At 48.1% G+C, this 15403-nt stretch overlaps 2 protein-coding genes across 20 annotated transcripts in view; one reads left to right on the top strand and one right to left on the bottom strand.

Annotated features, from left to right (window-relative positions):
• NUMB (NUMB endocytic adaptor protein) overlaps positions 1-2516 on the bottom strand; it is a 91860-nt gene extending 89344 nt beyond the window's left edge. For 4 of the 19 annotated variants that reach the window (XM_056494073.1, XM_056494066.1, XM_056494070.1 and 1 more), the window contains exon 1: positions 2436-2512. The gene's annotated coding sequence lies outside the window, so the exon portion shown is untranslated. Of the gene's footprint in view, positions 1-2329 lie in introns of all 19 variants that reach the window. The other 15 variants (XM_056494075.1, XM_056494064.1, XM_056494079.1 and 12 more) reach the window with 9 other exon arrangements.
• Positions 2517-2729: 213 nt separating this feature from the next.
• Positions 2730-11662, top strand: RIOX1 (ribosomal oxygenase 1). The gene is given in 6 exon segments (XM_056493312.1): positions 2730-3073; positions 6139-6281; positions 7928-8050; positions 8357-8384; positions 9776-9881; positions 9884-11662. Coding segments are annotated over 6 exon segments (2481 nt in total). The 3' UTR covers positions 11621-11662.
• Positions 11663-15403: the final 3741 nt, after the last annotated feature.

The following is a 15403-nucleotide window of genomic DNA, read 5'->3' as shown; positions in this document are numbered from 1 at the left end:
CTGTAAAACATCTTTTCTAGAGTACAAAAAATTTAATTTCTATGGCATTAGAGCAATTAATTTTTCCCAATGTTATGCAGCTCCATCAATATTACTAGTGGAATAAAACCAGCTATAGGCAGAATTCAAGAATCCTGCAGAGTGCTTTAATAGGCTCTCACAAACACACAATAAAAAAACCTACTACAATATGTTTTTTCCCAATAGCTTCTATCCCTGGGGAGGGAAGCACTTCAGCAAAGACTTTCACTACCATTTAGAAAGTTTTTATCCCATCACATCCATTATGGTAGGAAAGAAAATTACTTACAGATCATTCTGACACCAAGAAGCTCCATCAAACTACAAAACGTGAGACTTAGAAGTCTGGAAAGTTTTAAGAGCCCAACGCGGCTTGTTGGTTTGGGGTTTTTTCTTCCCAAATGCATAATGCTGTCAAGCTACCAACACACAATCTGAAGGTTTCACAACACTAGGTTGAGAAGATAAACAAACTTGTCTACTCTGTCTAGTTTACATGTGCCTCCAGTTTGCACACATTTAAGCTAAATAATAAATGCAGAAAAGTAATTCCCAGGATGAAAAATAAATTTTCTGCTAGTAAGAATTTAAATGGCTGATTTGAATTGCATTTCACATGTATACTTTAGGAAAAAAAAAATCTTTGATGTGTTATGTTTAGAGTTCTGTAAATCTGAATTTTCACTGAGGCTTAAAATCAACACTATAAGTAATCACAGACTAAAATGCTTTTACAGTAGGATAACTCAGGGTACCAAGACCCTTAGAATCACAGGCAAGAATGAGCACATCTGAAATTTCATTGTTTTGGACTTTGTTCACATTCTTATTTTTTCTGAAAGACTTTTTTGCTAAGGGAAAAAAACAGCACTTCCAGAGACAATTGCCAAGAGATGAAGAAATGGAAAACACTCACTGATGAACATAAAAACAATCTCTTTCTCTATGGTAACTATTAACTTCTGCATAATCATAAAGACCATTTTAGCAGTAACCATAGATCAATAAGTCAAATAGAACTGAGTCAGAAATCCATTTAAATATTTACATTTTTTGTTACAAGTCATACCTAGAGTATTACTGTAGCCAAAGAGAATGACTGTGCCTTCCATTTTACTCACTCTCCTCATTCAGGAACCTATCTCAAGATGCAGAATGATCAAAAATACGAAATAAGAGAGCAGAACAAAATCCCTTAAATGGTACAAATATACATGGTTGACAGATATTAGCTTTTCCTACTCCGGACAGCTGAGGTAGGAAATATTGACAACAACACAGAAAACACAGCAGCACACAGAAAAGCTCCCTCATCATTTCATAAACCATTAATGAGCAGGTTATATAAATCTACTGGACTGAAGGAGTTTTAGATCAGAGCTGCTGCAAGACATTAACTCTACTGTGAGGGATACATCATTTCATTCTTGAAGACTGTTCGCCTCCATGAGCGCAATAAAAGGAGCTGAGGGCATTCCGAACGGGAGCTGCACTTTAACCCTTCGTGAGCACCGAGCCCGGAGCGGGGCGATGCTCCCCGGGCCCGCCGCAGCCCCCACCCCGCACGCTGTTGCTCATCCATCCCTCCTGCGGCCGCAGGACGGGCCGAACCCGGCTGGCTGTTCCTTTGTGCAGCCTGGCGAGCTGCCGCACACGCACCCAGGCACCGGCCAAGCCACGAACCGGGTGAAAAGAGACGAGCCCCGCTGCTTACGGGGGCCCTTTCCCCTACAACTCCCGCTGCCAGGCTGGGTCGTCTGCACCATCGCCCAAAAGCCTCGTCCCGACGCCTCCCGAACTTCACAGCGCCCCAGCTGAGACGGGACAGCGGCTTTCGGGGAAGCCCCGACTTCCCGCAGCCCCCGCTCGCTCCCACGGCCACGCAGGGGCGGCAAGCGATACAAAGCGCCCGGGAGCGGCCGCGCCGGAGGGACCCTCTGACGGAAACCTGGCCAGGATTCAAGGCCTAGGAGAGACCGCAGGCACAAGAGACAGCCCCGGGAGAACCGTAAGAGGCGGCGCCGCCCCGGGGGTCGCTCCCTCGGGCCAGCAGCTCGGTGCTCCCCGCAGGGCCCTTCGGTGCCGCGGCCGCCCCCCGCAGGCTCCACCTGCGCCGGGCCCCCGCTCCACGGCACCCCGGGGATCGCGCCCCACCCCACCGCCCCCCCGCCGGGGCGGGGACCGGAGGGCGCCCCCACATCACCCCCGGCCTCCGCACGCACTTTCCCGGGGTACCCCTACCCGCCCTCACCCCTCCGGCCCCTCAGGCTTCCCCCGCCTCCGGCGCCCCCCCCGCCGCCGGACCCACCCGCGCCCCGCGGGGTTTGGCACAGCCCCGTTGCGCCCGCCGGCGTCTCCGACCGCCGGCCGCCGCGGCGAAGGCCCTTCCCGCATCGCGGCCCGGCCGTGCTCACCTGCTGCCCGCAGCCGCCTCCCTCCGGCGCCTCCTCCGCCGCCCGTCGCCACCGAGCAGCGCCGCCGCCGCCGCCGCTCCGCCCCCGCCCCCCGGCCGCCGTTCCCGCCCCCGCAGCCAGCCACGCCTACCCCGCCTGCCCATTGGCCACGCGCCCCGAAGTCCAGCCTTGGGATTGGTGTGAGGAGCCGCCCGTCAAAGCTTCGGCCCCGCCCATCCCGCCCCACAGGTCCCGGGTGTTTTATTCACGCCAGGGCTTTGGCGCCCCCAATCTCTCGCTGTCGGTTCTGATTGGATGACGCGGCGGGAACAGAGCGCCCGGATTGGCTGCCCGAGGTGCCATTGCGGCGCTGCGCCCGCCCTCCCCCAGGGCTCGGCTGCGCGGCGCGGCGGGAAGGCGGCGGCCGCTGCCAGGCTGGGCTCTGGGCCGGGGCTCGCTCGATTCTCGGGGACCCCCCGGCTCTCGGGGACCTCTTGGCCGGCGTCCTGCCAAGGGGGGGATGCGCCTTTCACCGCCCGTCTCCGGTTCGGCTCAGCCGTGGTTCTTGTCTCCTCACGGCTGCGGCAGTGCTGGCACCGGCAGGAGGGTTCCCGCAGCCCCAGTGCCACCTCGGTTTCCTCCCCGATAAACCACACGTGGTGACTGGCACCTTCCCTGGGTCTCCCTGCAGTGAGACGTGCTGCTAATGCCAGCTCTCCAGAAACCGTGATGTCCTGCATCAGCCAGAGGCCAGGCTTGCAGGAAAAACGCGAGCCTCCTCGACTCTGACTTTCTGAGAATCACGGTATTCTCGGGATAGCCTTCCTTCGGCCCAAGAAACACTAGCATCCCTCCATTTTCGAAGTGGAGACAGTACCAGGTGCTGAATTCAGCAGGGAGGCTGCGCTTCAAGGGGAAGTTTACCGAGGGGAATCCTCTGGGAGCAGCATCCCTGTGACTGCACATACGGGGCTTGGCTTGAACGCGTTAACGGGAGTGCATATTTCCAACAGCTGCCTCCTCTCACCAGACTTTCAAGCAGCTACTTCATCCAAAATGCAAGCCAGAACAGTTCCCGGTGCATTCAGCTGAAAAAAAAAATTAAAAAAAAATAAAAAAATTGAAGGTAATTGAAATGCAAAGATTACATTATGTTTCTCTGCATTATTATATTCTCCCTGAATACACCATCCCCCTTTTTCCTCTTTGTTTCTGAATCAAGCAAAGAAAAAGAGCAACAAAGAAAACATAATGTTGGCTGGCAAACATCCAGAAAACAAAGCAACTGAAATCACTGGGAATTTCAGAGCATCATGTGCAAAAATCATTTACCAAGTTTACATAACATAGGAAGTGCTCAGAAGTATGAGTATGACACTGAGTTTCAAACTGATGCTCTGACCCCCAAGTCACCTCTTGTTCATAAATTAAACTGAGAAGATGCAGGGCTTCTCCTTACATCTTTTTGCATATCCTTTTACTTTCCAAGGAAAGCAAAATCAAGGTAGAGCTGCCTTCTGTCTCGAATATTCAAAAACTACTAGAGAATAAGACATTTCTACCAGTCCTAAATTTTCTTCTGATTTTACAAAAATATTCCTGACTTAACATAGCTCTTAAAATACTACATTCCCAGTACCTTCAGTGTAACACTTCATCTTATTCACAGTTTCTGGATTTCTGACAGAAATTTTTGTAAAGCATGGTGCTGTTAATTACTTACGAAAACTTAATTCCAAATGAACAACTTTCATATTATCAAGAAGCTCTACTTTCAAAGGAAAAGGCCAGGACATGCTATTGTAAATAAAATCTAATGTATGCTTCAGCTATTTATAACTTTTACAAATATTTATTAGATGGCTAAATTCATTTGTTGCCATTACTGCTTCTCTGCTCAGCTGATAACTTGACCTCCCCATATGGTTGTTGGTGACTGAAGGGAAAGGGGGCTGTGGTGGGAAAGGAAAGGAAGATGACCCTGGAGGTCACTTAGCTGGACAGGCTGAGCATCCAGCATAGCAAGCTGTACATCCACAGTGCTGTGCTGTGGGTCCAAGGTACGTCCTGTGTACTCAGCCTTCCCACAGTGTTTCCATGAGGGGGGGGAATTACTTCTCCAAGGTCTGATACTGGAAGCAATGCTTCAAATGCTTTGATCCTCATGGATAACAAAGAATTGGAAGATACCTCATAGCATTCACAAGAAACCAAACCAAATTTGCCCCTTATCACCTTTTCTTTAAGACTGGGAACAGGGTTCCCTGTGTAATACACAGAATTAATGGACTTGGCTGTTCCTGTCATGCCCACTGACTCCTGTCTGCTGTGCCTTTCTAGCCAAGATCCTTCCCAGACTCAGTGGGACAGCAGGAGAGTACGCTACTCCCTAAGGACCTGAGAATATATTACATACACATTCATGACAATGCAGACTCCTTTATCCCCACTGCAGATACCCGGAGGCTTAACACTGTTCTTCCCTATTGGTTATCTAAAATAATGTCAGTGATTAAATCTCCCTTCTCTAATCACACCATAATATTATCCCTTCAAGGAACAAGCCATACCAGAATAAATACTGCCGCATACACATTTTTTTGCTCACCAAGAGGAATTCCATCCTTTTGGCAATATATATAAAACAAAAGGACTTTTTGTGTGTGGATGAGCACTGGAAATGTTCAAAAACACTTCTATAAGGTGCCATATTGGCTACTAGCAACACATATCTACTATGGGAAGCAAATAAGCAAGTATTACAGGGACTTTCTCCTGTCATGCTCTGAGAAGATCTGAACCAATACGGTTGCTCAACCAAGGCATTCTGTTTGCATAGCATCTTCATCTTGGTAGTGCTGCATCTGAGGTAAGCAAGCAATTTCAGAGTACTTCCAAAAAACTTCAGTATAGGAGACAAAAGGTAAAGATTTTTGCAAGGCTTCTGACTCGGAGAAGCTTACAGTAGAAGCAAATGTTGAATAGTACTACCCTATGTTAGTACAGCTATATATTAATGTTGAAATAGTGGGCATAAATGTATTTAATGAGCAAAGATATGCAGTTGCCATCATTAGTACAGAAAGGATATGAAGAGCAAGAATCCTTTAAAACCTGACTTCCATGGAAAAGCATCAGCCAAACAGCTTGTCAAAAACCATGGTCTGTGCACATCAAAAGGATATTCTCTAGGACGAGATATGTGATTTATGCAGGAAGAGTTTGACTGTGCTTTCTACCTTGGTTCTTTAGATGTGATAAATCCCACAGGACAAATATTTCATTCAGGTTCTCTTTGCCTTAATTTTAGGATGGGGATTTTCTACTCATGGCCATTTATTCCTCTCCTGCTAGAGTCTTGAAGTCTGGAGCTTTGTATTTGATCACTGCCTATGGAGTCACTGCAGATGGTATCTGGTATCTGCTCAGTGCTACCAAATGCTACATGGCATCTAATAAAAGCACGAAAACCTCCATAGAATTATTTCAAAATTTAAAAGTACACATGCTCAGTCAAGGGGGTGAGTAAACTCAGTCACGGGTTCTACTTAAACACATTATTGTAATTCAGCTTTAATTCCAATGTATCTACTTTAGTGTCACATGGTACAAAAGAAAATGTCTGTGCTTCCAAATCCCTCCAAAAATATAATTTCATAGGGAGGACAGGACCTTCTAATTATGATTTTTACAAATGTGCTTTAATTTGGCTGTTCCGTGGCAGGGAAGGCTTCTTTTCTCAGTGGGGCTCCTTGTACAAGATAACCAGGATTAAAGACCACAACCAGTCACTGAATAAGAAAATCCCCGAGAAGAGAGAAACAGCTGGAGGGAGGCCAAAGCCGCTGCCAAAAGATGCTTCAGTGAGTGAGTGCATTCACTCTGATGAGGGAGGCCAGAGGATAGCTCTTGAGAAACAGTTCCTGAATTAGCTTTCAGTCTTGTTATCTGGCAGTCAACTTTATAGCTTTTATAAGGAGGAGCAGGCTTCACAATCCAGCCCAGTGTCCTTCCAGTGATGACACAGTGGATATGGCTAGGCTGTATGAGAAAGATTGTCAGCTAAGCAAACCTGTTAGTGAAGGCTTGAAATGCTCTTTATCCTTACTAGGTATTCATTTTGGCATGAGAACACAACTGATGGTACAAAAGGAAGGTCGCCAGCAAAATAATAATGAGAAAAAGGATTAAGCTGGGCTTAACCATTTATAAGTGACCGGTTTACATTAATGGTTTGCAAGGAACACAGAGAAAGATTGCAGGGTGGTGAACAACTGAGTATCCAATACACAGGAAACTGCAAAGAATTTTGCCCTTTCCACTCATTAGTGAAGACTACTTGTAGCTTTGCAGGATCAGGCCTTACCCACACTGCTCTTTAAATTTGAGATTTCCATTATTTGAATGGCATAAGGTTAAAATATCAAATGAACCCTACATCTCTTTAAGGTGCCATTTACTTACTTCTTTTGAAGTCACTTGTGACTCTCTAATAGGTTGTACTCACCGCATTTATATGTCCTCTTAAATAAAACATGTGTGGCTCTTGGCAATGCAGCTTATATGTTCATAGAATCCAAGTAACTTCGTGCTAAATTCTAATTAAGAAATTTAATTAAGCCTCCAGTTGCTACTCTGTCTGTATGAGCAGACTAGGGATCATCTAATCATTCAGAAATCTGTATTACTTTCCTTTTGTTTATTTAAAGAGCTGTACATGACACTTATTTCTTTAGACAAATTCCCTTGAAATATTGGGCAATCAATGCAAACAGCATGTAAACCTTGTGGCTACTCCTAAACAATCATCTGAGTACTCTGTGATACTGAAGCTCTCTCTTTTTGCTCTAGGTCAAAACTCTTTCTTGTGTCATGCAGAAAAATACCAACATCCTTTATTCTTGAAAGGCATTTATTATTAGAAAGACTAAATTGTCGAAAGTAATGTTTTCTTGTTATACCATTTATACATTTAACCACTATTATTTTCCACTGTGTCCTTTGCTCAGAGACTTTGTTATACATAAAAAATAAAAAAAAAATCCAATGTCAATCAACTGTCTCTCAGCATGAGAAAGGGACATGCCAATGAAAATCAGGGCCCTCAAAAGTCATTTGGAACCCCCTGTACTGGTAAACATCCAGAACAGCTTTGCTGCTGTCATGACAGATATCCTGGTGTAACTCAGGTCAGGCTCTGTGCACAGTGCGCGGCTGCTTCTCAGAAGGATCAGTTGCACTCCAGTAAATTAAGCAGCAACACAAATAACAATCCAGATGCCCAGGTTTTTCAAGTCTTCCCCCTCCCAAGCCTGTTTATCCATGCTTATGTATAATTAAAGCCTACAGTGGCCTAACTTTTACCATTTTTCAAGCGCTTGCATCTCGATTTTGTTAAGGGTCCAGTTCAGTTGAAATGGTTTCAGCTGATAAGATTATTCTGGTAAGCAGGGCTTAACCTTGGGAAACAAAGAGTGGATTGAAATAGAGTTCGCCCTTCCCTTCTCTTCCAGTGCACCCATGCACGCACAGGCTGCCGGCGCTCCCGTCTCGCTGCAAACGCCACCCGCGGGTCACCTCGCGGCAGATGCGGTGTCCCCCGGGCGCCTTTCCCAGAGTAGCGGTGCAGCGCGCTGGTCGGCCTCTGCCACCTGCTGGCAGAGCCGGAAACGAGCCAGCCCTGAATCGGAGCTGGAGTGATGCCTGTGCACGCCTAAATTCCGTCTCCATTAACTAAAACCACCGCGGCACAAACAGGACAGTCTTCTCCTGCCGTTGCTCTTCACGCAGCTTTTTCTGAAGCTGTGAAGGCTGTGCCCGAAGAACTCCGTCAGAAAAATATCTCCAAAATTAAAATAGTTGTTCTTGCACATATACAAAAAAGGCCTCCACTGCTTAGACTGCATTGGTCTTCTCTGAGACTGATTTGTGCTGTTTTTAAGGCAATTCAAACAACCTTAAATCTTTACGGTATGTACGTCAATTCTAGAATTGAGACTTAACAGCTGAACTTATCCTCATTAGGCCTAACTGATTTCTGCTCCTGAATTGTGGTAAAATTGATGTGCAGGTCTGGTTTGAAACCTGGCAAAAGGTGAAAATTCTCTTTTCAGCTTTATATCCTATGCCTGATACACTAAGCAGCCCACACAGCAAATCTGCACATGCCCTGTGAATGTTAGCTGTTTAACATACTGTGTGCAGCTGATATTCATATCTGTGAGAGGTTAATAACACCCTTTGAACCAGAGGTTTCCTGAGCACACTTGGGTAATTGCTGCAGTTAAATGCTTTAGACTCACAGCAGCCTCTGGAGATGAAATTCTCATGCAAAATTCATTCCCATGAATTACTGCAGTTCATCAAAGATTCTTGTCACTGCATAGTGAATTTCTTCAACTGAAGCTTTCTTGATCAGAAACACAGTCTGGCAATAAAATCCCTACAGTTTTTCACCTTTGCCTCAAGCAGTCTTGTTCTACCCCTCCAGCAAAGCTTCCTATGCTGAAGCTGCAGCCTCTGGAAGCACAGAGTAGCGCTCAGGCTGCTGAGCACCATTAACACTGGCCTTCTGGAAGCCTCGGGCCTCGGAGAGAAATGGAAAGGAAACAAAGGTCGGCCCAGGTTATTAGACAGTGAGTGGATTGGAAAAAAAAATTTAAAAAAACAGCATGTGATATGGCAGTTTTGGGGGTTTTTGGGATCCTTTTGAGATGACATAGACTTTCGGCTGCCATCACCATCAGAAGCACAAGAAAAGGAGAGGGGGGATGGCGCAGAAGAATTGGCTCTATTCAATTTGTGTTTCTACTCCTTTTGCAACACGACCTTATGGAATAAGTGTTATCTCGCCTCATTAGGTTGCAAAGTAACTCCAGGCTGCCTAAAAGTATATCCTTACGGTACGCCTTTGTCGTTGGATACTGCTGGGAACCAGGGAAAAAGCAGCCTTGAAGCCTCACCTTTCTCAGCCTGCTCAAGGACAAGAAATTATAACAATGATTAAACACCTGCGAGAGACGTGATATTTTGCAGAAAGCATGTTTTCAAAGAGATGTTATCTTCTTGGACCAATAAGTCTTTTCTATTCTGTTTTGCACGTACTACCCTATAGTGTAGTGTTTCTTTAAATAAAGCTCTCTCTTTCTGCTTCTCCATTACACGAGGAACTATGTTGCATTATCCTTTTCGCCGCTCTCCTATAGCTTCAAATGCAACACGCCTTCAGAAAAAAAGTAACTGTATGAACGTGCTTAGACCATACTCCAGAATGAAGCTTCCTGGCCAAGGAACAGACTTGCCTGGATCCTACCAAGGGGGATCGCCTCTCTTTCTCTTCTGCGGGACGGGGGATGACAAAGACAAGGCGTCCTGCTCCGCACTGGCCCACACGCACCCGCGGAACGCGCCCTTCCGGCGGAGGCGCGGCTCCGTCCCGTGCGCGGGGCGCTCCCGGCGGAAGCGGCGGCGCGGGGCGGGGCGTGGCGGCCATGGCGGCGGAGCGGTGGCAGGAGCTAGGGCGGCTCTCGGCACTCGCCGTGTACCGCCGGGTGGCGGGGACCGGGCGGATGGAGCGGCGCCGCCGCGGGGCCCCGCTGCCTGCGGGTCGCAAGCGGCCCAAGGCCCGCCCGAGGCGCGGCCAGGCGGGAGGCGGCGGCTCGGAGCCGGAGGCGCCGCCGCCCGCCGCGCCCCCGAGCCACGTGGAGCTCCCCGTGGAGGCGCCCCTGGATCCTGGCGAGGCGGCGGCGGCCGCCGGGCCTGACGCGAAACCGCGGGGCGGCCCCAAGGCGATGCCGGGCGGCCCGCGGCCGGCGGGGGAGGACGGCGGCGGCGTGACGGAGGTGCTGCAGCGGCTGGCGCGGCTGGAGGACAGCCGGCAGCGGGCGGCCGAGCTCTTCCGCTGGCTGCTGGCCCCGGTGGCGCCGGCGGAGTTCCTGGGGAGGCACTGGGAGCGGGCGCCGCTGCTGGTGCGGCGGGGCGACCCCGGCTACTACGCGGGGCTCTTCTCCACGGCCGACTTCGACGCCGCCCTGCGAGGAGGAGAGGTTCACTTCGGCACCCATCTGGATGTGACCAGCTACGCCGATGGAGTGCGGGAGACGCACAACCCCTCCGGCAGAGCCCTGCCCGCTGTCGTGTGGGACTTCTACCAGAACGGCTGCTCCCTGCGCCTCCTCTGCCCGCAGGCCTTCTCCCCCACCATCTGGCACTTCCTCTCCATCCTGCAGGAGCAGTTTGGCAGCATGGCGGGGGCGAACACCTACCTCACGCCCCCGGGTACGCAGGGCTTTGCCCCCCACTATGATGACATCGAGGCCTTTGTGCTGCAGCTGGAGGGGAAGAAGCACTGGCGTGTCTACAGGCCCCGAAGAGATGCTGAGGTACTGCCCCAGTTCTCCAGTGCAAACCTCACGCAGGCTGAACTCGGCGAGCCTGTGCTGGAGACGGTGCTGGAGCCCGGGGACCTGCTGTACTTCCCCCGTGGCTTTATCCACCAGGGTGATTGTCTCCCTGATGCGCATTCTCTCCACATCACTGTGTCTTCCTACCAGAGGAATTCCTGGGGGGACTTTCTGGAGAAGCTCCTCCCAGCTGCCCTGCAGATGGCCCTGGAGGAAGACCTGGAGTACCGACGAGGGCTTCCCATGGACTACCTGCAGTATATGGGGGTTGCTAACTCAGACAAAGTTGATGCTCGGCGAACAGCCTTTGTGGAGAAGGTGCAGAGTCTGATAAAGAAACTCCTTGACTATGCACCCATCGATGCTGCTGTGGATCAGAGAGCCAAGTCGTTTCTTCATGACTGTCTCCCTCCAGTGCTCACACAAAGTGAAAAGGCGCAGAGTGTCTATGGCTTCCCGGCCCGCTGGCAAGATGGAGGCCCCTGCAATGTTGATATCCAGATAACAAAAGACACTGAAGTACGCCTGCTCCGTCATGGCATCATTAGGCTGTGTAATGAAGAAGCAGGTGTGATGCTGTACTACACTACAGAAAACTCAAGAGTGTATCATAAGGAAGAACCCAAGTTCCTTGAGCTAGATCCTGAGTATACAGACAGTATTGAATTTCTCCTGTCTTCCTATCCAAATTACATCAGTGTGGATAATCTTCTATGTGAAACCTTGGAGGAAAAGATTTCTCTAGCTACACTTCTGTTTGAGAAGGGTATTCTGACTACAAAGAAGCCTCTGGCACAAGTCTAACTCTTATTTTTTCACTAAATAAACGTACACCTGTTTAGAAAATGTTCTGTCATGGTCTTGCCTTACACCTGCTAGATAGGAATCAGCGGTTCAGGTCTCTGTATCTCATCTGGAGGTAGAAGGTCCATGTCATGGGTAGAGAAATCAAATGTTCTCATTAAAGAAGTATTTGCTCTAGGAGCAATTCTGCATGGCTGAGTGCCTAGAGAAGAGAATTGCTTATCTTCTTTTTACCAGCCTGTTACTACACCCTAGGTAACTTCAGGAAGGTTGTGAACTTTCTTGCAGTCTTGTAAATCATCATCATGTTTTCACAGTATTTTAAACCAGCCTGCTGAGCTGCAGGAAATACAGTTCATATGCATATTTAGTGAAGGTCACGATTCTGTGTGCCTTGGCTGTCCTACACTGCATATATGGTGTGGCCTTCAGGCCCATGCTGTGTTGTAAAGATCCCTTGGTCATACATTTACTCTTCCTAAAAGTGGGGCCAGCAAGCAACTCCCACTCAGTTTGAGCAATTGCACCCATCTATTTGGCCCTGCCCTTAATGATGCAGTAAGATTGTCTCAGGCAAACATGATCTGTTGCATTTTAAATGCTTCAGGCTCACCTGCTTCCTTTTCAGTCCAATAATAGAGATAAAATATCCTCCTCCACTGGCTTCCCCACAGCAGTCCCTTGCAATGAAATTTTTCATCCTTTCAAGGCAAGCGGGGCACCCTCTAATATGTTTGGGGCTTTTTTGTGCTGAGTGAAAAAAATTTCATTTTAGGACCTATCAAGTTACATGAACACATGCCTGCTGTGTGGTCAGTTCCCATAAATATTGGCAAGCCTCTGAAATACTTTTCTACAATGCTATCTATGTTATCATAGCAGTCAGCAGGGGAGGGATATTCTGTCTTTGAAGCCTCCTGAAGGTATACCCACAGTGTGCAGGGTGCATTACCCTATGCTCCTCTGAGCTGTTGGGTTATCTGGGTTTGGCAAGATGGCACCCATGCACTCCTGTTTGGGATTTAAGTGTACACTATGTCCTCCAAGATTCCATACTTGCAACAGTGCCAGCCTTTCCTCCCTCTTTTGCCTGTTTTTGCTAAATCTTGAAAGTTGGGCTGTGTAAAGTTGCACTGCACAAGAACATGCGGAGGTGCTCTTGGAGCCTCTTGGCTCTGTGAAACGCTAGTGGCTGGACAGAAATGCTGTTGCCACACTCATCCTCTGACCCCTCGTCTATTCATCCTCACCAGAGGATCAGCCATCCTTGTCCCACCATTTATGGCCCTGGCAAATACCTCGTGTCTCAGTGGTGCCCTTCCTGGGCCGCTCCGTGTGCTCTATGTGCAACCACAGGCACCAGCACTGCAGCTTTGCTGTGGTGCAGAGCTGCACAAGGAGCTCAAGCAGCCCCTTCTGCAATGGCTGCAAGCACCCCCGTGTCTGTTTTGAGCACTTTAATGCCAACCAAAGACAGCGTAAAATCTCCTTAGCTTTTCCTTTCCCTGGACTCTGTTCTGCTGGGGTGGGGCATTTGGGTAATTCCTCCTGTCAGGAAAATTAATCCACAAACACCAGAGGTTTATGTCAAAAAAGGAGACAGAGGAGTCCTTTTTGCTTTATTTGAATAAAGGGAGAGGCCATGGGGCAATCCCCTGGGATGTCTCCAACTTTTGGAGGACACAGCCTCCCTTTTTATCCTATTTTCCTGGCTGCATTTCCCTCTCACTTTCCCCAGCTGAGGTACTTGAGAGGTACAGAGACTGCCTGGGCTAGACACCTTACACGTACTCCTCACAAATTTTAGCAGGGCTAGCCACACAAAAGAGTTTCTCTTTTCTTTATTGTTCTTTCTGCAAAAAGGTATTTCTTACTGAGACCTGCAGAGCATATCAACTTTTTTGAACTAGGAGGTGGTGGTCCATTCTGATCCCAGTAAGAAAAGCACCAATATTTTGTAAGGTATCTAAAAATGTGTTATATTAGAGCTAACACTAATTGTACATCCCTTTACATGCTGAGAACCCCAAGCAAAGAAGCATTTCCCCATGTCATGCAGATGTGGTTCATAGCAGAGATTGTCTTCTCTCAGTTTTTTAAGGTATTTTAAGATTCTTGTATAAGGAAACAGCTGTATTTAACATATTTACAGTCAAACAGAAACAGTGTTTGCAAGGGAATCTCTTTCTGCACTGTTCAATAAGGGCAGGGCCACATAAGTTGTGTTACCTCAGGTTCTGGATGGGAGCTGCTCCTCTGTAAGGAAGAGCTGGCTGAGTTTCCTGTAGGGCTTGGGATCTGTGCAGGACAGCACAGGCCTAGAAGCCACATTGTACAGGCAGCACAGCACAGCACAGCACAGGCACCAAAGGCATGGGGCAGTGTTGTGTCCTCCAAAGGCCACACTGTGACTACTGGAGGGGAATGTTCTGCATGCTGTAAGGCAAGGACCATGCTGAGGGTTCCTTCATGGGCTTCTAAGCAGTGCAGAAACACAAATGAAGGTACAGGAAGCACATCCACCAAATTTTCCAAGCAGAACTGAGCAGGACGGTAGAGTTTTGAGAGAGTAAGCCTTTATTTGCTCTCATAATCAGACCCTTGGGGCATAGGAACAGCATCCTTTTGAAAGACATAAGGATCATTGAGTTTCACAACAACTACATGGGGCACAAAAAGTGGGGAGGGGAGTCAGCAGTCCCACACATGCCTGTCACTTTGCCACTTTCAAGAAAGCTGCAGAAATACTCATCTGGTTTAGCTAGCACCTGCGAGAATGCTCGCCAGGAAAAGGGAAGGATCAAACAGATATGCACTGGAAGGGCAGAGCATGGGTACTACTGAGGTACCACCATCTCAGAGTGACTGAGACATAGCAAACAACATGGGGAGGTTGCAGAGAGGAGACACCTGCATTTTTTGAAGCAGCTTTCATAAATTGTCACTACATGCCCACATGTGAACACTTAGTCTAGAAAATATAAAGAAAAAAGCCTTTCCTGGTAGCCAGCTTGGGGGCGGGGGGGTGGGGGGGGTGGGTTGATCTTGTTTGGCTGTTGGATATCTGCCAAGTCACTCTTTCAATCCTCTTTAGCAACAGGAGAGGTGGAGAAACTAGGAGAAACCTTACAGGTCAATATAAGGACAGGGAGTAATTCAATATTTTGCTCAACATCATGGGTAAAACAAACTTGACTTAAAGAAGATTAATTTAATTTATTGCCAGTAAATAACAGAGGAGACAGTGAGATATAAAAATAAAATTTAAAATGCCTCCCCCTCACCTTTGGGCAGCACCAGGTACACCTCTGAGCTGGCTAAAACTGTGCAATATGGGGGAACCCTGATCTCTTCTTACAGCCTCCCACTACCAAAACTTTTCCACACTAGCGCTAAATAATCTTGCTTTTCTCTTGCAACCAGAGCTCAAATGGTGTCATTGTGCTTGTTCCCTCGTGGCTATCATAAGGGAACATTTTGCATGGGAATAGAAAAAAATTTTGTGTAGGAGATGCCTGTCATTTGTCCAGAAGAAAAAATAAATATTGCTGTCACTTTCTTAATGTGGTTTTGCAAACTCTCTGCATTAGACAATATTCTCCTCCATGAATCACTTCAGCTCAGCACTGATGAGCATTTCCTCCTCTCTTCTAGGTAAAGGGTCCAGGGGTTGGCCTGCTCGGTTTCTCCAAAGGAGGGGAAGTGTCCCTTGCCATGGCTGCCTTCCTGAAGAACATCAAGGCTGTTGCTTCCCCAGTGGGGAGCATTCCCATTGTGGGAAAC

The sequence above is a fragment of the Oenanthe melanoleuca genome, chromosome 5 (genome assembly GCF_029582105.1).
Source record: "Oenanthe melanoleuca isolate GR-GAL-2019-014 chromosome 5, OMel1.0, whole genome shotgun sequence".
Lineage (NCBI taxonomy): Eukaryota > Metazoa > Chordata > Aves > Passeriformes > Muscicapidae > Oenanthe > Oenanthe melanoleuca.
Note: the sequence above shows the minus strand (reverse complement) of the source record. Positions and strands in the feature narration are given on the sequence as shown.